Here is a 23,369-nt window from a genome sequence, read left to right on the forward strand (position 1 = left end):
CCGAGGTGGGGAAGAACTGGCTGTTAGGGAAGGTGGTGAGCACTACCTCTGCTCAGCATCCTCTGCTCCTGATGGACTAAGCTGCAGAGCACCCTTGTGGCGTCTCCAGAAGAGCTGCCTTCGTGTGCGGTGCTGATCAGAAATTAAATGTCCTAGATCCTGAGAGCTGTTACAAAAGAATAGGAATAGAGACTGGATCAGTGGTACAAGAAGCTGTTGCAAAGAATAGGAAAAACACTCAAAGAAGAATTCAGTGTCTTCAAATCCAGGCCAGAAACCACCAAGAATAAGAAAGGAAAAACAGAACAAAATTTAAAATTGTTGAATCACTAGCCTAGCAAATGAATGCTTTAAAATAAATAATGCTTGAAATCTCACCCATGATAGCCACAAATAACTAAAAATACAGCATTGTGTAATTTGTCTGTTTCTACTTTTTCATCCAGCCATCCATCCATTCATGCGTCATGCTGAGTTTGCCATGATGATATCTAGCATCTCCATACACACTGAATTAGTTAACTATTGTGTAATTCAAAACATATAATGAAGTGATTGAAGTCACCAAGGTTGTGTGGGTGTAGAAAATTTAGCAACCAGTATCTTGCTTCATGTTAAATAAGTACTCACTGGATGCAAAGTGCAAGTCAATTTAATATTAATGAGAAAATACAAATATTAAAAGAATGCTGAATGAGACATCATGTGTCATTTTTATTTTTGCATATTGAACCATCATTACTTTAATTGACTTATGTTGGTTTTAGGCTGTTAGAGGCATCACCTTTGAAATAATTAGCCTACTGTATTGTATGCTAAGTTGTTCCCTAACATAATAGTTCTTTTCTTTTTCTTTTGATTTACCTTTTATCGTTAGGCATTAGATGGCTTTCTCATTGCTCTTACCACTGATGGGATTATTATTTATGTATCTGATAGTGTCTCATCTCTACTTGGACACTTACCGGTAAGTTCTGACAATGCAATGTATTGAAAAATCTTTCCCCTGCCTTAACGCAGCCCTGGTATTGCAGTCTGGGGTCCAGAGGGGCCTGGGTCAGGTGCCCAGCAATGGGCTGCAGCCATCCAGGGCAAGCGCTCTGGGGCCAGTTAAAGCTGCTGCTCTTTCTTAAAATGACAAGTATAGGTGATTCAGCTGGGGTAGATGTGTTTCACATCTTCCCCCTTCCCAGGCACCCGATCAGCATCGTGCAGGAAACCAAGCTGGATCAGGAGGCCCCCAGCAGTGCCATGCCTCCCAGGCACATCTGGCCCCAAGCCTGCCAGAAATGCCATTGCTTTCCACAGGCTGAGAATTGGGCTGTGCAAAAGAAATATGTTTCTGCCAGAACTGCAGGATTCGAATGCAGTAGCCAGCTTAATCTATGTGCATGAACAGGAAATGCGGGCTAACTGGTGCTTGCACCAGTCTGTTACCCTTTAAATCATATTTTACATACGGATCGATAACACTAGACCCTTGGTTAATAACATATTGCAGTAATTGTAGTGCAGGGCTTTACCATTACTCTCTGTGGACTTCCTGGCCGCGCAGTGCTTCAGCAAGGGACCCACAGGGTGATGTCACTCTATGGAAAGGACTGCCACAAATGGCAGTCCCCTCGCACGACTGTTTCCACTCTGTTGTGTTTGACATCAGCCATGGTATGAATGTCATGACTGTGGGTGGGGAATACACTGACAAACCCTTAGGGAGTAGCGCAAGCTCCTGTGAATAACAGATTCTCTCTTAGGGTCTGTGAGTTAGCTAAAAAAATCTATGCAAAATCACTGTAGTCATAACTCTTTGCTTGACTGCACATCTGAAGAAGGTTCTGGGTGGTGTTTATCCCATCAAGTACATGGAAAATCTCATGCTTATGAAATCTGTACTTGCTAAAGCTCTTCTCAGATAATTTAAAGGTGATTTTACTACTAAATCTATGCCCTTTCAGTCACATTAGGTCTTGCTGCTTTGAGCCCATAGTTGTCAGTAACAAATATGGGGCATAAGATTTTCCTGGGAGAATTTCTAGAAGTCAGTTAGTTGTTGGGTGCAACTTGGGTAGAAGTTTCTGCTAGCCCCTCAAGAACACTTTCGCTTTTATCTAGTGTCAAGCATGAGACATAGATGATGGTGTGTGAGGACAAATTTGAACACACAGTTAACCTGACTGGATATCCTAGACTGCAAAGTAGCAGACACATGCTGACCCTTTGGTAGAACCATCTTGGTCAGGATATATAGGTTTATCAGCACTGAGCTGCTTGGCAAGTCAAGTTGATTTTACCAGAAGTTCATCTAGAACACAAATGGAGGATGGAGAAAGAGCTCTCCCACTTCTGTATTGTTTCCAAAAGGAAATGTTATAAGTTTTCATTCTGAAATGATATTACATATCCTATTCTATTCCTATGGTGTCAAGGTTTCTTCTCCAGCTTGTTTCTGTCTGTAACTGCAAGGCAACCTCTGGAACCCATTTGGCCTTTTACAAATAGGTAGCATTCCCAGGGTAAAATAACCTATGGATTATGCCCTGCCCTAAATCTGTTTGCAGAGAGTGTGTGACTTTTCAAGTTGTTTCTTAAGTATAGGAGCACTGTATGTCACCTCAAAGAAAGCTCTGTTTTTAAAGCAGCACTTTCTAGTGTAGCTTTCTTGTATTAAGCATCTGTGCTAGATGGGCAGCATTTGTGTTCTGCTGTGGGATGAAAATGCATGTGATTGTGGCAGGCTGTACCGTTGAACATGACAAAGCATTCTTTTGTATCAGTCAGATTTGGTGGACCAAAATATATTAAACTTTCTGCCTGAGCGGGAGCAGAGTGAGGTGTACAAGCTCCTTTCTCCGCACATGCTCATGACAGATCCTGTTGCAGCCGATTTTCTAAATGGTAAGCTCTTCTCTTGTCTGTCTGGCAGGGAAATTTGCCAAAGGCAAACAGCTCCCAAGGGGAGTCTACACAGTGCTCTCCAGCTCTTTAATTCTCCTGCCTGCCATTTATGTTTTGTTAAATTCACCTTTAATATATCTGTTCTTTAATGCAGCGCATCGTCCAGTGTTCCAGTATGTTCCTACTAGTTGACCTTTGCTTTGGACAGGCTTTGTCTGACTGTTTGCTTTGCTTTGTAGGGCACAGCAAAGTTGCCCCGCATCAGATATTTCTCCCTGGGTGGGATGCTGGACCGAGCCTGTGAGAGGAGTGGGGAGCTTGGGGGAAGAAAGGGGATAAGAGGAAACCTGGAGAGGTCTGGCAGACCCTTCATTCCTTAGGACACTCACATGTCTTAGGGTAGTGTAATTTAAACATCAGCCTTCCTGGCTGAAATCTGGGACCAGATCTCCATGGCCGGCTGTTGCCTCGCTCCTAAAACGTCCCTTCGTCCACGATTCTCCTCAGAGCACATCCCAGCACCAGAGCTTGAAACCACATCTTCACCAGCCTCCGCTGGGAGAACACCCACCGCCCTCTCGTCCTCTCCTGCCTGGGGCCGCCGGGGCCTGGCCGCCCTCACCCGTTTGCACCCTCATGGGAGGCTCACTCAGGACCCGGTGCTGGCTGCAGCCTGGGGACAGTTTCCCACTGGCTGCAGATTGCCTGGGCTAATCCAGGGAGCTCATACTGCAGGCGTAAAATGCCATAAGGGCTTGGCATGCTGCCTGCCGTAGCAACTGGAAGGACTTAGGGTGACTTTGATGCCCTTTGGCTCAGGATCCTACGGAGCACTGCCAGAACGGAGCATTTCAATGTCACTTCGCAGCTTTGCATGAAATCCTGCCCGTGCTGGAGGCAGAGGCAAATGCCACCGACTTCAGCACAGCCAGGGCTTCCAGCCAGTGCAGCAGGGTAACTGTAAAGCCACAGAGGGGTCAGGGTATATTTCCTTAAGCAGAAACAGGTGATCATTTCTCCTAGTGGATGTGTATTTACGTATGGCTATCAAGAGCATCCTAGCAGAATGTGCTCAGATACCACAGTGACAGAGTTGGTATAAAAACCTCCAGCGATTAGATAAGTGGAGTGTGCTAAAGTGCAGACTTCTAGTAACATTGTGTTTGTCTCCCTCTCTTTCTCTCATTTCAGCGGAAAAACAAATAGAGTTTTGCTGCCATTTAGCAAGAGGCAGCTTAGATCCAAATGAACCCCTGACATATGAATATGTGAAATTTGTAGTGGATTTTAAATATTTTACTCATGGTGAGTTACTACTCCAGCCTACTTTACCTCTGCCTCTCTCCTTTAAATTGTGTCTTTATCCATAGCTGCGTAAAGACCTTGTTTCAATGAAAATGTCCCCTAATCAGCAGGAATGGAATGTGCTGCAGATATGTTAGAAATGTTTTTCATATAAGTCCTGGGGATGCTGCTGGTCAGAAGAGTACAATCTTCACACTGCTCTGCTTAAAGAGGTGGTGCAGGATCAACCCTACATTTGGCCAGCTGCCATTTTTAAAGCAGTCTATTTATTCAAATAACCAGTGAATTTAAATATTCTGTTTCATCTGTGGCAATGAAATGGCACTTCTTAAAAATGAAATAGTTTGAGAAACCCACAAAATCTTGAATCTTGCAGATGTTAGGTTGCAGAAAGGTGCTATTTCCTTGCTCTGAGCTCTTCATCACACCTAACATCCAGTGTAAGCTGTCTTACTTTGTGTTGAGAAGAATGTTCAGGGCAGAAAAATGGTATCAGGAGTTGTTTCTGTATCTTCTTGGTCCTCGATCTGTGATTGCAATGGGACACTTGGAAAACACGTGCAGGAAAATAGCAAAAATACTGCAAAGCCCTCCACCCTAAAAGTCAGCTGAATATCGTTGCCCAAACCACAGTCTTCCAGCCTTCTTACAGACGTCCCAGCAGGGAGTCTGTAGGTGCATGTTCCGAGCTGATGAGAGCTGTTTCCTAAAGCTTTCCCACTAGCCGGGGGGAGGTGGTTACGAGTGTGCAACTTGGAGCCTAAAGGGTCATGCTTTGGTTAAGGTTGATGTGTACCAGTGTGGCATCACACTATGGGCCGAAGGAACTCACTGCTTGGGTTTCATCAGTCGTTGTACCTGTCTTAATACGAATAGAAATGTCATCGTCTTCTTTTAAAATAAACATATCCGGTTGTATCTAGTGCCTCCACCCTCCTGTAATGGCTTTGAGTCAGCTATTGCACGAGCTTTCAGGTCAGCCACGGAGGAGCAGATTTGCCTCGTAGCAACTGTTCGTCTCGTCACGCCGCAGTTCTTAAAGGTGAGAGCTCTCAAATTGCATTTTCCCTTTTATTCTGGAAATCAGCACTCACTTGAAGAGCCTAGTGCTTTTACCACAAGCGATGTTCATAGCTGTTGCAAGAGGAGCCATGTTGCAGGAGCCTCTCAAAGAGTATACTTGGCAGTGTAAATTGTTTGTGCTGAGGATTTGTTAATCAGTGAGGACACTGCTGTGTTTGAGCATATTTAAGAATGAGGGAAAACGGGAGTTTCATTTGAGAAGAGGTAGTTGCGTGACGGGACATTTCAGAGCAGCAAGCTCAGGAAGTACCTATAAAGGTGACCAGCTAAACTGCCTGAAAAGTTGCAACTGCTGAAGAAATGTATTGCACAACTCCCTTGTGTAAAAGCAAGCCACTCATACTTTAAACTCTGAACATCGTATTTCATGGACCCTTTTCTCCTACTCTTTAAGGGTCCTGTGGCACAGCACAGTAGCAACAGTGATAACAGCTGTAGGTGCTTTTTGCTTGACAGAGCATTATCGAGCTTGGTTTGAAGCTGAAACCTGTTGCTGGCATCTGTCTTCAGTTGACAATATTTAAAACACAGTCAGGGGGAATTTTTCCTGCAGACTGCAAGACGAGGCCCTTAGGCTATTTATCCTAACTCTAAAAGTGACTCAGCCCAGGGTAAATTATTTAGGTGATTTTCATCAGTTCATGCCTGTATAAAACAAGGCTTCCATATTCCTTAGAGGAGAAAAATCTGGTGTTTTTAAATCTCTTTGTTTTACTGGGGTTTACTATACAGAGACGGTGCATTCTTAGTGTTGACAGAGGGCTGCTTTTGTTGTTCCCTAGAATTAAATATCTGAATGTGCCAACTGTTTTGCAGGAGCTCTGCAATGTTGAAGAGCCATGTGAAGAATTTACATCAAGGCATAGTTTAGAATGGAAGTTTTTATTCTTGGACCACAGGTAAGAGATTTGGTTTTGGTCAACGAAGAATAAACAAACTGTAGTTTAAAAATAGAAAATGCTGTGTAGCTATTGCCTGATATCCCATGCGGAATAGCTCTAATTAAATTAGACTACTTAAGTAACAATACTCTGAATTTACTCATCAGACCTCCTGAAAGACTTTGCCCTCTTTCATGTTTTAGGCAACTAATAAAATAAGTAAAGTGAAGGGAAAATGTCTAGAAAAATTTCCAACTTCACTGAGATATTAAGTTATTGAAACTGAGCAGTGTGTGTCCTGTTCGCTCTGTTAGTTTAGCATATTGAACCATCTCTGTTTTCCATCTACATGTTCCAATAATTTTTTCTAAATTTTTCACTATATCAATAAACTTTAGGTTTTTACCTTGATAGATGATGTAATTCATAAAAAATAAAAATGCAGAGGAATAGATTGTTTAATTACAGATGTATTTTTGACTAAATAGAGTATGATGGTCTAGGATAGGGCTTGGGGAATGAAACTGTCTGGGATCATTTTCTTGAGTAGATTAGTATAGAATTCATGTTCTTTGGAAGAAGCTGGAGGTTTTTGCTAGCTCTTTAGCTTCTGTATATTTGGCATATATGCAAGTACACAATGCAAAATCCTATCCTTTCCATTATCCCACAGAGCACAGCAGCAACTGTCTCTGCAGAGTACAAGCCTTGCAAAGCTAGAAAAAGAAGAGTATGAAATAAGCCTTATTATGGGGAAAAATAACCTAAATATCATCTGCACATTTAGTACAAGAAAGAGAGAGAAAGAATATAAATAGAACTTGCATTCATATAATAGGCAAGATGTGTTTTCCGTGTGTCAGACCTGGAAATGTAGAACTGTCCGTGTGAAAGCATTATAGTTAATGCTGTGTGGTTTGGGATAGTCTGCAATTTTTTGTGTCATCTAGATCTCACAGGAGTAACTTTGCTTCCCTTTATTTGGTCTCTCCAATAACCCACATCAGCAGGTGATTATTGTTCGATTCCTAAATCCCTTATTTCTCCATCTAAATAAGTGAGCTGGTTTTCCAAAGGGCTGTGTCCCCAGCAGCTCCTGTGAATCATGCAAGTAAGAGCCTTGCTGAAACGTATCAAAGAATCTTTTGATGAATCTGGGTTATGACTCAGAGAGGAGTTTCTCTGCTGCCGGGTGCTCGCAGCCACTCCAGTCCCTCTGATATCCCCAGTGAGGAAACCACTATTACAGAGAGTAAATTAAGTTAATATAGATGCCGAGCCAGAGTTTGTGACAGCACCGGATGTAAGCAGTGAGCACAGACACAAGAATCGGAGAGGAATCATGTGGGTTGTCTCATTTAATCGTTCATTCAAGCCTCTATCCAGTACAGACCTCAGGATCTCTAGCGCACTGTGCAATGTTGTTGAATATTTAGCTGTTTCTTGTTTATTTACGTCAACTCGCGTGGCCTGGTGCTGAGAGGGGTGCAGTCATAGGAGCAGTGGGTACCCAGCAGTGCTCGGAACCTGGCCTTCGGCTGCTAAACTAATATATATGACACTGATACAAAGTGGAGTGATGATAAATGGTGCAGAAAGCATTCTACATATCTGGATAAACATTAGAAAACTAGGAAAATCAGCATCCTGATCTGCATATAGGCATGCGTAAAGGAAGAAAAGCTGTGTACTTTGATAATGATCTGTTTCTGTTCTGTCCTGTGGTCCTCTCCTCATTTTCCCTTCATGGAATTAAAGATTGCAAGGTCTCATCCTGCAGTTCCTGCACTGGGAGGTTGTTGGCTTGAAGTCCCATCCTTCAGACTTTTGACACCGTCACCAATCCCATACTCAAGAAGCTCTGAGAAAACCGTGCAGTCCCATTTGCACAGCCAGTTGCAGGCTGGAAGTTGAACTACCAAGGCACTTTCAGATTGTTGCGCAAGCAAGCCAGCTCCTTGTCAAATGACAGATTTGAAGGATTTTGTGGTTAAATTCTAATTTAAAGAGTCTTGGTGAAAATCATGAAAGCATAGCACTTTCCTGATCAGCTTAAAACATTTATCTGATGTGCATCTGAAAGACATTATTGTCATGAAGCATATCATTAAAGACTCGAGAGACATTGGCACATTTGGCTAAAGAGGGAGAAAGAAAGACACTTTAGTAAGTACACATATTATCATCATTAACAGAAATCTGGGTCGCATGAAGAAAAGGAACACAGTGCTCTATACAAAGCTATTTGAATAAATAAGACCATATTGTGGTAGAGACCACTGTGTGTTAAGTGCTCTCTGTTTCAAGAGATTTGAGAATGTGGAAGACTGATCCTTCCAGATAAGTCATTATGCTGGGCACATTTTAGGAGATTGCTCAGACTCCAAGAGTACAGATTTAGAGCTGGATTGCTTGGCCAAGACAGTAGGACCCCCCAGAGGTCACAGAGTCGATCCATCCAAACCCAAATGTACTTACACTTAAATAATTTTTGCTTATGTTCTTGGCCTCATTATGGCATTCATCTTCCTTAAGAGGGTCATTTGACACACCAAGAGAAAGGCAGTGTAAGAGGCATGTTTAATAGGCAGTGACACCTTCAGACTGTCCCAGTTTTGAAACATTAACTGTTTCGGTAATACACTGCCATCTTTATTCCCGAGGAGCACACTGAATTTGGCAGTTGATCCTCATGCTATCAGCACATCCAGCAGGCAAAGCAAATAGGTGGAGCAAAATGCCAAATTAACACAGCATGGACAAATCCTGCCTCACAGAGTACGTGTGGTGCTTTAATTGATGCTAGCCGGAGTACACTGGCATGCTAGAGGACAGAAGGTGACTTGCTGGAATAGGAAGTAGATGTAAACATTGTATTTTTGACCTTTTAGTGCTGTTTCATAATCCTAAAAAAGTAGGCTCCAGTGCAGGCTGCGTACAAACTCAGTTTGGTTAGGACAGCAGTTTAAAAAAAAATCTTAAGAAGTTTTGCCTAGATCTAGACTTGATAACAGATAGTCAGAGAAGTTATTTCCCCCTAAGCATCCCCTTACTTCCTAGATTCCTTCTCTACCTGACAGAGAAATAACAGTCCTTAAAATTAGTCCCATACCTATTGTCCTCTTTACTGCCAGCCTAGGAACATTTTTGCTGCTTTGAGTTTCCCGAGATTTTCCATGGGAACAATTACTTTCTCTTTTACCTAAGCAGGTCCTGACAAGCATTGTGGCTTCCCACTTATTCTTTCTTCTACATTTACTAACCAGATGACATTTACTTCCAGCCTACTGGATAATTTTACTCAAGCTCTATATGAACATGAACATCCATAGCGTTTCTGAAGTTGCATGTCTAACAAGCATGCTTAATGGACTGAGTCACTTGCCTGCGTACATGCCCTTCTCTACACCCACGTAATGAATAGGCTATGAAACGATAAACAGACACCTTTTCATTTACTCAATTTTTACATCTCCCGTGTTGGTTTTTGCTTGTATGTGAAAAGGTCAACATGCACTCCCAGCTTCCCTGCCAAGTGGCTACAGGAGATCGTTTTGATTGTTAGGATCGCAGAGTGTCTAGCATGAAGTCACAGTATCAGGTTTTGTGTTTACTACCTGCTCTCCGCTTCCCTTCTAGGGCTCCACCTATCATTGGATACCTACCCTTTGAGGTCCTGGGAACATCAGGGTATGACTACTACCACGCAGATGACCTGGAGCTTCTTGCTAGGTGCCATGAACACTGTAAGTTCCTCTCCTTCTGCAGCATGCCTGACTTTGGTCTCCTTTTTCACTTGTGCAAAACCTTTTACTGTCATCACAAAAGGCATCCTTCTCTAGGGAGAAAGGGCATTCTCTCTTCCTTTAAAAGATTATCTGAGATGATGCTTCACCGGGAAGTTGAAGCAGTTCACTGTGGAATTCACACAAATTGGGAACTGTCTGTGCAGGTTTCCCGAATTGGCAGGTATCCCGTTTGAACACAGTGTCTGAAAGTGAAATTACATTAATGAATGGGCAGTCAGAACTTCCCGCCCCCTGCCCCAGCTTGTGAGAGCAGCCCTGATCCCTGGGATTTTGCTGATTGCCACGGCTTCTGGGGACTTTCTGTTCCAGTTGACTCTGGAGCTAAATGACAGGCTTGGCTTACTGAAACGCACTCGGATTGCCTATCTGTGCAATTAGGTGTTGTAAACTTCACTTACTGTTAGCGAAATGGTTCTGGAAATTCAGATCTTTTATACAGAAGTGCTGATTACAGATTCCCTATGGGCTACAACAGTTTAATCTCTATTGATCTCAAAGTAGTTTTGCTGAAGAGTAAAAGCCCTGCAGCCAGCTCCTCATTGCCTGACACAGGGGCTTGGGGGCATCCCTGGAGAGCACAGGCACCCTGGGCACTTGGGAATGCGCAGTCCAAAGCACTCCACACAGGATCAGATTGGGTTCAAGCACTCCACACTGGGTTGATTGCTGGGATTGGGGACCTTTCCTTCCACTGGGAATATCTGTGGGGGAAGAAAAGTCTGTGAGCTTTCAGCCTATATTTTTCTTGGCATTGCATCTTTGTGAAGATAGTTTTCCAGTTCTGGAGGTTCCTGAGCTGATGTATGAACACCAGAGAATCTACATGAGCCCTATGCGAGGTGAAATACTGTGACCTACAAGAGCGTGTGTGGAGCCAGATCCATAGGAGCACTCAGTCTGACTACTGCTGCAGTGTAGCGTGCTGCCGAAACACCAGGTCCCACTGAAGGCTGGAGCTGATGCAAGGAAGGGCCAGAGGTGACAGGAAACGTGATCTAATAACTAGTGCGGTTTTCCTACCAGATGAGCATGTGAAATGCTTTACCCTTCAGACTACATTTTCCATTTTGTTGCATACCCTTCAGAACAAGATACTGAACTAGAATTACCTCTGTCCTCCAACTGGTTTGCATTGCCAAGAGGTGTAGTGAAAAGTAACTAGGCATGTTGTAAAATGCATCTAGATAATCAGATATTTTGCCAAGAAGTATTGCTTACAGGTTTCCTGTTGGGCAAGCTCGCCATCAGTCTATGTACTCTCTGCTTGAGAGGAGAGTTTTATCAAAGGGAAACAAGGATACCCAGAGAGTGGGGAAAACGGGATACTATAATTAGTCTGAGACGCAGAGCAGCATGATACAGGAACGCCAAGAAACTCAACAGACTCCCCAGCACATGAGCCAAGAGGCTTTTTGTGACTTTGTTTCTGACCATGAATTGCAGACCGCCCCCATCTACCACTTACCCACCATGCATATCAAATACTATAGGATCTAACAGAGAATGGAGAAGACGACTTCTACTCCAAAGTGTCAAATTTCCCCACTCCTCCTTCCCCTCACCTTTTCTGCGCTGATCAAGACAAAGTGCTGTGCATAAAACAAGCATCAGGGGAAGCGTTTTGCCTGGCTGATCACACAGAAGCAGCTATGAATGGGGCTAGACACAAGTTATGTCAAGTGCAGCAAGCACAGAGATGGGAATATTAAAGGAATATTCTTAATTGCTCTCAACTCTGGTACTTCTTTAATGCTACTTGTTTAAAAAGGCCATGCAGACAGAAGTGAGATGCTTAAGCAGATAATGCCCTGTTGCTAATAGGTGCTCGCAGTTCGATGTACGTACTAACTGCGTGATCTGAGAGTGGAGTCTGCTCGTTCCACAGAGACTCCCTCTGTTCAGTGGTTGGCACCCCACATCCCTGTTAGCAACTGATGCCCTCTTAGACGTTAAAAATCTGTTTGCAAAACACACCTGCAGGAAAAGACCTTTCAATCTCGCTGTGAACGCTGGCAAAGTGAGGTGCTGGCAAAATGGTTTCTGTGAGGTGGCTCAGGAAGCTGCTGACGGGGCTAGGAATTGAGTGGTTACCAGCACGGCACCTTAACCAGAGCTCCTTCTCTAAACGTTTCATCTAAAGCCCATCACTGCTACTGGGACTTTGTGAAGAAGTTAGTCCTGCTACTTAACAATGTAGAGATTTGCAAGCGTGTAACAATATTTGTGGCTGGACAAGTTCCCCTTTGCCAGGCTGACTGCTGTGGGCAGGCACCTTGCCTGTTGTGAAGTGAAATGAGTTTGCTTAAACCACATTTATATTTCACTTTGCATTCATTATGGGTATTTTATTTGCATTAATTATGGGTATTTTAAATGAGCATGTTTTATTTTGTACTCCCAGCAGTCTGGGAGCAATTAATGTGGTCAATTAATGTAGTTCCCTCATTATGGTCCCGTTACACTACATCACCTGTCATTTTTCTGGACATACCTTGATATACATACCAGGTCTGTTTTTAGGTCTGTATTTAGGTCATCTCACAGAGGAAAACCTGTCCTCGACAGCTTAAGTCTAAGCAGTTAAACTGCTAGACTCTGCTATTGTATTGTTTTGTGCCATAATTAGGATCCTGACTTCAAGCCCGCTGTCTCTGAGAGGCATTCATTCTCCTGTACTTGCGAAAGGCCAATACCCTGTTTAACTGATGTTGTTTATTCTTTTCAGAGAAGCTCAGTGCCTGTGTTTGCCAGTAACTGACTATAAGAACAATCTTAAAATATAAAAAAAAGAACCCAAATAATAATTCAGTATGTGGTTATGTGCGTGTATCATGCTTATGAAGCAGCAAAAGCAGTTTTAGTGCAGTATCAGCCTGAAAGAGGAGAAAGGACATTTTATTAACTATCATTACATTAAGAAATCACCATAACTCTTTTTTTTTTTTTTTTTTTTTTTTTTTTGCTGTTAATTCCTGTCTTCTTTTTTAACAGTGATGCAGTTTGGAAAAGGCAAGTCCTGCTACTACAGGTTCCTGACCAAAGGGCAACAGTGGATCTGGCTGCAAACACACTACTACATCACCTACCACCAGTGGAACTCCAAGCCCGAGTTCATCGTGTGCACCCACCTTGTGGTTAGGTAGGAATAACCATCTCACATCACCGCGTGTCCTCCATGCTCTGCTGGTATTGTGCTGTTTTGTGTTAGCCAAATATATGCTGTGTGTCTTGATGCACTTTGATGATGCATAATTATAGAAAACTATTATGATAGGCAAGTTGGAAAAAAACGTAATGTGTTCTCATTGCTCTTTTTTGGCAACCGGACCAAAAGCCTAGAAGCCGCCGCTGGCTGCGGCTATCACTGTGTCACATTCCACTTTTGTCCCTAGCGATGACATGGCCACGTGAAGGATTAAAGCTATTAAGAATCCGACAGCTTTATGAGTGTAAATGGGATCATACATCTCCCACAAAACCTTTTGATCAGAGCTTTAAATATTTATGACTGCATGTTAGCTGCTGTCCTGGTATCCGTATTCGTAATGTAAAATTTAGCCCATGATCCCCCCCTAGCGGGACGCTGTTCTGTACTGGGAGAACCAAACCGCCGGGCCGAGCTGGGGGGAGGTTCCCACCTTGCGGGCCGGAATCTGGCCCGTTACCGCTGACAGCTCCGTGTGTTAATGGTGAGCATATAATTACTGGAAGGCTTGAGAAGGTGGCAGCATACTCATTTGATCCGTTAGCTTGAGTAGATGTATTCCTCAGATGTATTCTTGTTCTTCACTGACAGGAATCAGGATGTGATTCTTTTTTTTTTTTTTTTTCAAACATCTCAAAGAAAAATACACTAGTAGACTAGGATTATTTTTGATATTCTCAAATGCAGACTGAGAACATCTTACACCAATAAGCAGGTCTAAGTGGTTAGAATTGTGTGTGCTGATACAAACTACATGACATGCTATTTTAAGCAAATGTTTTATAGAGAGATTGCTTTTGAACCGTGTTGTTTCTGCCTTCCTTCAGGGAATTCGGCTGCACTTTAGGCTCTGAATTTACTGTGTGTGGACTTGTTTCTTCCTTCTGCTTCCAGTACCTCTTAGATACACCACTATACCTAGTGATATAGTCTTAAATAGACTTTGAAATATAGTTCTGTCCCTGAGGGTTTAGATATATTACTGAAACAGAGAATAGAGCTTTAGTCTTAAAAAGTGAATTGAGGAAAACTCAGGGCCTACAGCGGTTTGAGTTCAGCTCAGCAACTGCCATTACCCCCGCAAAGGTTACCATCCATTAATACTTCAGCAAAATGAATTCTGGCTTAATTCTGCACCCCCCAGAAACAGGGTCCCGTGCCCGAGCGAGGGGGTCGGTCACACGTAGCTGCGAGGGCCTTCGCTGGCACTGCCGCGGGTCTCACTGAGCTCCAGCACAACGTGTGAGAAATTCGTTCTTGATCATTGGCAGGCTAGAAAATGAGCATACGTTTCCTATGGCAGTTTACCTGCAAAGAAGCTGTGGGATCACTTTTCCACCTGATTGTGGAAAATGGGAAGCTCCTGCGTTAAGAAAATGATCATGAGGACAAAGACACCTATTTTGTCTTCAAAGACCAAGTGCACTTTGCCTTTAGTCTTGCCTTAAAGCATCCAGGGCCAAAATGTGTGAAGGAATGTCTACATTTGTGCGGGGAATTACTAGTACAACTGCTCACATAGACCCTGTAGTCTTGCTAGGGTAGAGTGGGACTGTGACTCTGCACTGGTGTTTCTAATCTATGGCTGTTCAGCACTTGCATTTATTCACAGCTTGTAAAGCAGTATGACAACACTGCTCTTAGCACCTTGTATGTGAGTGTGCGTGTGAGTGTGCGTGTGAGTGTATGAGCTGTGCAAAGCCAGTGACTCCAAATGAAAACTCTTCAGGGACCTGTTTGTCAGGGTTGTTGCATAAAGTAAATATTCAATGCTTACATTCAATGCCTACCACTGAATAATTGTGGTTTTTTTTTTTTTTTTTTTTTTTTTTTTAAGTTATGCAGAAGTTCGAGCTGAAAGAAGGCGAGATCTTGGCCTTGAAGAGTCATCAATTGAACTGGCATCCTCCTCTTTAAAGGTACCGTGGGCCTTCTCAGTTAAATGAATAGGCTTTTGGCCCACACAGAATCATTGCTTGTTAATCTTAGGAAAATACCTTCTCTCTCCCTCCAAGCCATCTATTGGGTTACAACTCCAACAGACCCTGAGAATTTTTAATGCTACATGGCTGTAAACTGCCCCTTCTTGTTTCAGGCATAAATAGGCAAATTGCAAATTCAGGAGTCGCACTGCTGCTGTTCTGCTTTATCAGATCTTCCTGAGACCTTTACTCAAATGATAACTGAAGCAAGCTCGGTTCAGAAGGCGAATAATAAAGCTGGAGCTGGAGCATAAGTTGATGCCGTTATCACCATTCCTCAGCCGCAGCGAATCTGAATGCAGAGCAGCACGGCAGGGAGCACAGCCCTCTTCTGCTAATGCTGGCTCACGGGTGGTGATGGGGCAGTGCCTGGCAGGGAAGGGGAAACGATTCTTATTCGAGGTCTCTTTCCAGCACTGGGCAGGATCCTACCCAGAGCAGGACTGAGATTAAAGCACTAATTGCCATGGCTTGAATCAGTCTGGCATCCCAACACGCCTGCTCAATTAACAGGGTCATTTCGATTACATTTAAGCTCTTCTTCTCAATAGTTTACAAATAAGACCAGTAATCAAAGTGATTTTAAGTGGATTGTTGGGTAATTATCATTCCATTAGCCTTATTGCTCTTCAGATATTATTTTACAGAAGCCCTTTGGAGGGAAGAGCAGGGGAAGCTGTCCCAAAGACCTTTCTGCACTCGAGCAAAGGCCACTTTGCAAACAGCTGCTTCTATCTTACTACAGCACAGTTCCTTCTGTGTCTTCCTTCCCTCCTCTGTCGATAGCCGAGATATTTTTCTACAGACATTAAGGTGCATCTGTCAGTGTAAGGTGTTGGTGGCTGGAGGAGAGGCAGAGGGAGCAATTGGTTCATCTGCTGGAGGGGAACAGGAAGCTGCGGAGCTGCCAGGGAGGCATGTGGAGGGTGACACCACGGCCAGTGTGGTCACCCATGCCTGGGAGGTGGAAAGTCTCCCCAAAGAAACAGGGCAGAAGGCAACTAATTATAACCGCGCATTTCCGTTCGCACGCAGCTCCGCGGGTGCCAGCGGGGAGGAGCAAGCAGTGCGGCAGCGCAGGGCGCAGTCCCCGCGCACTGCCTGTCGCGCCGGCAGCGAAACCTCTCGCCCCATCGCGCGGGCGGACAAGCGTGTGCTCGGGGAGCCCGGGGAGCTGCTGCCGCCGCCGGCGACTGCCGCGCGGCGAGCTCGGATGCCGAGCGGGGCTCTCGCGTGCCCGGCTCGGGGCACCCGGGGCTGCGGGTCCCCGTCCCGCGGGCTGGCGGTGGGAACGCGCGCCGGCAGCCCAGGGCCGAGGTGAACCTGGGGATGATCCCGAGGACCCCGTCTGCACCCGGACACGCTGCGCTTCGGCCGGCGGTAGTGCACCGGGTGGCTGCTGCAGCCTTCGGTGCTGTTACGCTGCAGTGGGGCCCTCTGAGAACCCGATCTCAGCCTTTTTCCCCCGAAACCGTGCAGTCAGAGAGGGGAGTGAAGCAGGAGGTCCCCTCCGATGCTGCCTTGTCCTGCTAATAGTGTCGCTGCTTGTGCTTCGCCCTCACAGAGCCACGGCAGCTACCTGGACGTGCGGCAGTGCGGGAAGAGCCAGGAGCCGAGCCGAGAGGGAGTGTCGCTCTCGTCCCACAGCTCCCGGCGCTCCTCGCACACGGCGCTCTCCGACTCGGCGTGTAGGTGTCGGCGCCGCCCGGGGCCGCGCGGGGGGCCGTGAGGAGCGGGGCTCGGGGCACAGCAGCCTGCCAGCCCGCAGGAGCTCGGCTGGGAGCTTTCCAGCGGCTCCGCGTGGCTCTTTGCTGTGGCTCAGCTGATGGAAAGTGCCTTGCAAAGCTGGAGTAATCTGGTGTTTATTGGAGCCCACGGCATGTGCGGTGTGGGGATCCAGCTCAGCCCGAGCTGACTCCTGCGTAATTCCCATCTTTAGGAAATTATTGCTGCAGATGTGTTGGTGAGGACCACCAACAGCCTTTGGCTGTGAGCAGCAGCAGCTGCTGCGCATTGCCTATGCAGAGAGTTCAGGCTTAGCCAGGGTAAGCGGGCATGGGTTTGATACGGCCTCTGATTGCTGCTGTATCACAATAAACCTTCCTTTTTCCAGCCACATCGTCAATGCGGCACACAGACACCAGCACTCCCACCAGGCCGTCAGTGCCAATGGGTCAATCAGAGAAGGCAGCTTTGCGCCTGGCATCAAGTGGAAGCACTCAGGTAGGAGGCCCTACAAACCTCCCTGACAGATATCATAAAGAAATGAGCTGTCAAAAGCCACTTCACAGCAATGAGCCTTGCAGGCCTACATCCCCCCGTCAGCTGGGTGCACAGAGCCCTCAGAGAAGTCTGATCCCATCCCATGATCCCATCCCATCCCTCTATGCTGGCCTTCAGGGTTGCTGAAGTTTCCCAGGGCTGTGAAGGAACTGCCTGCTCTCAGCGCTGGTGGAGCGGTTGGGCAGAGGTTGCATGGCTGCCCCTTGTCTTCTGGAAGTCAGTTCACGCCTCCAGGTCATGTGCATCCTCATACCACAAGCCCAGTTTTCTCAGGGCTTGTACACATGAAATGAATTTCATCCAGGATGTTCAAATGATGTTCAAACTGAGGATTTAGAGTTAGCAGGCAGGCATGCCAGAGGTTAAATTCTCTCTTTAGACACATCCTCAAACCTCCATGTGGAGTTCATCAGTGATGTCTGTTTGGCTAATATGATTTGATACAACACCAATGAGCAAGTCTTCTGGCATTGTACAGTAGAAGTGCTGTGGACCTAAAATAAGGTAAAGTTTTCATTTCTAGGCCATAGCAACTCCTCAAGCCCCTGTTGACCACCTCAGTCAGCATCCTGTGGCTCAGCCGGCAGTTCCCTCTCAGCAAGCTGTGATGGTACGTGTTTTATTTGTGTTAAACGCGCTCATATGTCCTGTCCACTGGGCAGACTTAGTGGCTGCACTCCACTTTGTTGCTGAACGGGGGATTGAAGAGGCTTGTGCAGGCTGTGCAGGGCTATTCTGGCCATGAAGGTAGTGCAGAATGTCCGCTGGAGCACGTCACTCAGGCGTGCCTTTGGGTGAGAGCCATTAAACACACGTAGGAGTAACAGGTACTAGGTTAGTGATGATTGAGGTGAGAAGCACGTCTCTAGAAAGCTCCTGTGCTCTGTGCAATGCATTAGCGCTCTCTGCCTTTGTCTCACCCTTAGGACTAGCTCTAGGCATTACAACCAGCTCTAGACAGGAGATGACGCGTTTGCCTTGCTCCAGGAGCAGTGCAGGGGCTGTGATGGGATTTCAGGCAATCACAGTATGGATCTTGTTTTGTTTCCTGTTCTTGGGAGGAGCAGTCTACCTCGTGCTGATAATTTCATTCTCTCCGTGCTGGTGTCTCTACATTGATTGGCATACCTTGGGGAGAACGAACTCTCCATCCTTCACACCTGTCCATGTGCCAGGGAGGGAGCAATGGTCTCTGGCTGCCCTTGCCAATCCAACTCACCACATGAGGCCAAGGTGGCTCCCAGGGACAACTGGAAAAGATGAAGTGTTCAATGCCCTTTTAGTTTCTCTCTCTGCAATGGAGATTTTCTTACAGTGAGATTCTTACTACCACTTACTCAGCAAGAGATAGAGCAGGTAGAACAACAAATGACCAGTCTAAAAGAGTATGTAGATTCATCCAGGCTGTTAGGGCCTGCTGAAGATTCAGCTCTGAATTATTAGTGACTGACTCTAAGATCTGGTAGAGGAAAGTGGTATCACAGAGGGATTGAGATAGGCAAGGGGGGAAAAAAGCTGGAGCTAGTACATCATAACTAGTCACTAAATCATAACTACATAGTGAAGTCTCATGCTCATAGGGTCATGTAGTAAATAAACATCCAGTATCTGAGTGCCCAGAACATAACCAAGGGATTGAAGACAGCCGACTTGGGATGTTAAGGATAGGTCCCAGGGTGGGATTACAATCCAGCTTAAGCCTGGCTGTTGGGAAATACGACCAACAGCAGCACTGGACCTCCAGGCTGGAGACCTTGCAGTGGTTAAAATTCAAAATGTCTGCTGCAAAATGTAGGAGGTCCAAAATCAGCACAGTATCATGTTTAAGAAGGAGGGGAATCACATGCACAGATGCTGCATCTAAGCAGAAGTATAGCAGAAGGCGATCTGGAGCGAACCACAGCGTGTGAGCTGCCATTCTGGCAATATAGTAGCACTTTGGGTTAACTAAGCAACTTGCATTTTTTTGTCAGTGTCATCTTTTCTATGTCAAAAGCTGTTTCTTAGGTAATAATGTTTCAGGAAGCTGCCTGCACAGGCACCATCATTTTTCTGAAGCCAGCACCATCACAAATTTGCGCAGCAGCGCTGGTCCCGCCTGTGACCTGTTCTCTGTGCTCCACAGCCAGTGTACCACTTCCCCGCGCAGCTGGGGATGATGCACCAGCTGAAAGAGCAGCTGGAGGAGAGGACTCGCATACTGCAAGCTGACATCAAGACGCAGCAAGAGGAGCTGCACGTCATCAAGGAGCAGCTCCAGCTAGTGCAGGACTCCAACCTGCAGGTGCGCAGCCGCCTGTGGGTGCCTGGTGCTCACCTCTCTGCTCTCCGGGGACCCACAGACCCTTTGCTTTGCCTTTTGAGCACTCATCAGTAACAAGATTGTCTGCAGCAAAAGTATTTAGAAATGTGCTCTGGTTAGATTGGTAGTACAGTGTCTCAGATGTGTGAGTGGCTGGAAAGGTATCCCAGAGAGAGGAAGCATCAGGATCTCTCTAAGTGTTGAATCAGTAATTTTCCTGATTTGGAAAAAAAAAAATCCTGAAGAAGTGATCAAAATAATCAAAAGCACCCTCTGCAGGAACTGCTCCAAGGTTTAATGGCTGATTAACCTTGCTGCATCCCTAGTCCATTCCCAGATCCCTAGTCCCATTCCCAGATCCTTTGTACCACTTCTATGAATGGGGTGGGCATAACGGGGCTGGAGCGCCCCTGGCTCTGCGTAAATATTCGGGCACAAGCCCAAATATTTGGTTCCTGTTATCCACCGTTCACTTTGCTGCTGGACTCAGCGTGGCTGCTGCTGCTGCACTGTAAACCCCCGTAGCTCGTGGCTGCCCGTGCAAGCCGTGGGGACGGGCTGGGGATGTCTCTTGGGACACACTGGAGGTGAGAGCGGTGGGTGTGAAGGAAAGGAGACCACAAACAGTTGCACACACACGACTGGCCGTGTCCGGGGGCAGTGAGAGACTGCCTGATAGCATTGCACTCACAGTACCACTTGCTTGATGCCACTGTGTCAGAAGCCTCAGAAAACCCAATTTTTAGTAGCAAAACGGAAGTACCAGCTAGCGGCAGTAGTGTAATAACTGCTGGGTCAGCTGGAAGGGTTCCTCCCCAGCCGCGAGGGCAGCGCTGCCCCGAGGACGGGCTGCAGAGGCCCTGCCAGAGCTGGTGCTGGCACCACCGGGCTGCTCACAGCAGAGCGGGGAGGCCAGGGGACGGCGTGGCTGCGCTCTGCCCGGGGCCAGCCAGCGCAGCGGGAGCAGTCCCTTCGCTCAGGCGAAGGAATTCACTCCCCGGCGTCGGCAGGCCACCAGCTCCGAGCGACGCTCGCTTTCCCCAGCCAGGCCACCCCCGAGCTAGGCGAGCAGAGCTGAGACGTTCCCCACCTCGTCACCCTGGGAGCTGCTTTGTTAGATGAGGGGGATGCAGAGCACGGGGATCGTTTCGTTCTGCGCTAGCGGTGTTATTGAGCAGAGCTTGCTGTTAGTTAGTCGAGCAGGTCGTTAAAACAAGAAACCAGTGTATAAACTGCAACAACTCCTGTATCTCTTTTTTCTTAAAGATGTTGATGCAGCAACCGATACCCTTAGTTTTTAACAACGTGCCGCACCAGAGTCCAAGAAGGCCGTCGCAGCAGCAGCAGCAGCCTGAGACAACCAGGCAAAGCACAGCCAAGAAGTTGCAGCAGCAAGGCCTTACTGGGACAAAACACTACTGTGGCCCTCACTTACCGTCCCCACGCCAATTCCTTAGGGAACCTGGTGGCCCGTCCTCCCAGGTTGCTAGCTACCGCTTTATCTTCATGCTTGTTTTCTGGCTTTCTAAATAACTACGTGTCAGCTCCTAGGGATAAAACTGATGCGTAGGAGAGTGTCCCCTTGCTGGTTCGGTGTTACACCTAGGCTGAAGGGAGCCCTTGGTACCTGTACCTCCCTCTGTGGTCCCTCTTCTCTCTCGCTTGTGCATGTTTTAGTCTCTAAATGGCATTAAAAGATATGAAGAGGAAATTGCAAGCGATGTCAATCCCGTGTCAAAAAAAAAAAAAAAAAGAAAAGAAAAAGAAAAAAAAAGAGGCCTAAAAGCATTAAATCACTGCAGACCAATGAAAGCATTTCTCCTAACTTCAGTAGAACTGTGTAGGAGAACGGTTTGGTCTTCTGTCTCATTTCCGTTTTCAGTTACACCAGAATGCATCTTTCGTAATCAGTGAGAGTTGTTATAACCTAATTATTTAGAGAACTAGGCGTAATTTTAAAAGTTTCTGTCTTTTTCTATCTGGGAATGCCTGGAAGCTAGCTTTAAAAAACAACAAGTTTATCCTCACTAGACCTAAGTCCAATACATAGATGGCCACATCTCCTTGGGAAAAAGCTTAGGTAACCAAAATTGAAAAAAGATTGAAAATGACTGCTTTAAAGGAAGCATTAGAAACATGTAAGGTTTGGATTTGCAGCCCTTCTCCCTCGCGCCTGTCCTCGCCCTTCCCCTGCGGTTTGGCCCGAGACCGTCCGCTTCCCCCGCGGGGCATCCCGGCGCTGCGGTGCGCGGGCGGCGGCGCGGAGGGCTTGTCGGCCCCGGTGGCAGATGCCCCGGCGTTGTCACTTTGCTCAGGGAGAGCATGCCACCACTAACTGTCCTTTTGCCAACTGCATGCTTAAAGGCCTTATTTTAGCCTTCTGGTAGGAAATTAAAAAAAAATGTCGTGTGTGTCTGTGTCTGCGTTCAGGTGCAGCAGCAGCACCTGATGAGAGGGAGCCAGGCCCAGCAAACGTGTCTGCCGGGACAGATGAGCATTTCAGTGCCCCTCTACAACAACCCCGTGGTGTTTCCGCAAGCGCATCCCGTTACCGTGCCTGCGCAGATGCCGACTGAAGTCAGTGACAGGCAGCAGCAGGCTGACTACAGCCAGGACAGGAGCCTGAGGTACGCGTCCAGCCCGCGACAGCCCCGGGTGCCGCGGCAGGGACGGTCCCTCCGCAGAGCCGGGGCTCTGGAATGGGTTACGGAGGGGCGAGATCTGGAGCCCGTCTCCGGCAGACTCTGTGTGGTTTAACAAATGCTGTCCCAATGTTCTTTCTTACACTTTCTTTTCCTCCGCTTGGCAGATTCGTCGCAGAGCAGCAGATCTTGCCTCCCCCAGTACAGATGCAGCCGATTACCGGCAGCACAGTCCGGCCTCCAGCCCCGTCGCCCATTTTCTCCCCGTCGCTGATGATCCCACACACCAGTTTCACTTCCCACCAGACCAGCACCCCAGTTCATCTCCATCAGTGGCCACAACAACAGGTTCAGCAACACCGTCTCTACCTTCAGGTAATGAAGGGGAGGAACCAGCAGGTCTAAGTCTTTGGGATCCTGGCCCCAGGGTGGTGGAGGGACAAGGCTGCTCTGCAGCTTCTTGAGCTGTTGCCCGAAGCTCCTTCCCGCAGAGGATGGAAGTTGCACATCCAGCAGAATTTGCTGGGCTTCCAAGAAGCATATTTTAGCTCTCCATCGCTGCTGGAGTCTTCTGCTGGGCTCCACAGAGGGTCTGTCAGTACAGGCAGGGCTTGGTTCACCTTTGTGCTCGCCAGGCGGCAGCTGTCATGCTGGTAACACCAGCATCCCCAGCTGCATGTCTGCAACCTGTAGCCTTGCCGGGTAGTGATGACCTTAGGGCTGTGGCTCACGCCCCTTGCTCAGGTCCTCAGCATCAGCCCCCACAGCAAGAGGGGCTGATCTGACCCGTGCCTCCCACCCCGCCCTGCAGATGCACAGCCCCGAGCCGGTGCCGGCAGGGCCGACCCAGCGCGTTTTCCAGCCGTCTCACGCCGCGCAGCAGAGCCCCTTGGGCTACTTCGTGCACCCGCAGCAGCCGAGCCGCCCCGCGCAGGGCCAGCCCTGCAGCCTGCCCGACGTGCCGGAGATGCAGCTGCCGTGA

The 23,369-nt window shown here is 46.9% G+C and overlaps 1 protein-coding gene across 1 annotated transcript in view; it reads left to right on the forward strand.

The window, feature by feature from the left end:
* Positions 1–23,369, forward strand: part of PASD1 (PAS domain containing repressor 1) — a 28,834-nt gene extending 5,465 nt beyond the window's left edge. Inside the window, exons 6-21 of the mRNA XM_062584519.1 lie at positions 878–967; positions 2,775–2,895; positions 4,087–4,200; positions 5,124–5,242; positions 6,100–6,182; positions 9,804–9,910; positions 12,965–13,112; positions 15,016–15,097; positions 16,725–16,848; positions 17,274–17,383; positions 17,967–18,053; positions 19,569–19,727; positions 21,012–21,227; positions 22,176–22,372; positions 22,555–22,762; positions 23,199–23,369. Coding sequence (XP_062440503.1) covers positions 878–967; positions 2,775–2,895; positions 4,087–4,200; positions 5,124–5,242; positions 6,100–6,182; positions 9,804–9,910; positions 12,965–13,112; positions 15,016–15,097; positions 16,725–16,848; positions 17,274–17,383; positions 17,967–18,053; positions 19,569–19,727; positions 21,012–21,227; positions 22,176–22,372; positions 22,555–22,762; positions 23,199–23,369 — 2,136 coding nt within the window. The remainder of the gene's footprint in view (positions 1–877; positions 968–2,774; positions 2,896–4,086; positions 4,201–5,123; positions 5,243–6,099; positions 6,183–9,803; positions 9,911–12,964; positions 13,113–15,015; positions 15,098–16,724; positions 16,849–17,273; positions 17,384–17,966; positions 18,054–19,568; positions 19,728–21,011; positions 21,228–22,175; positions 22,373–22,554; positions 22,763–23,198) is intronic.

This window comes from Rhea pennata, chromosome 11 (genome assembly GCF_028389875.1).
Source record: "Rhea pennata isolate bPtePen1 chromosome 11, bPtePen1.pri, whole genome shotgun sequence".
NCBI classification, from domain to species: domain Eukaryota; kingdom Metazoa; phylum Chordata; class Aves; order Rheiformes; family Rheidae; genus Rhea; species Rhea pennata.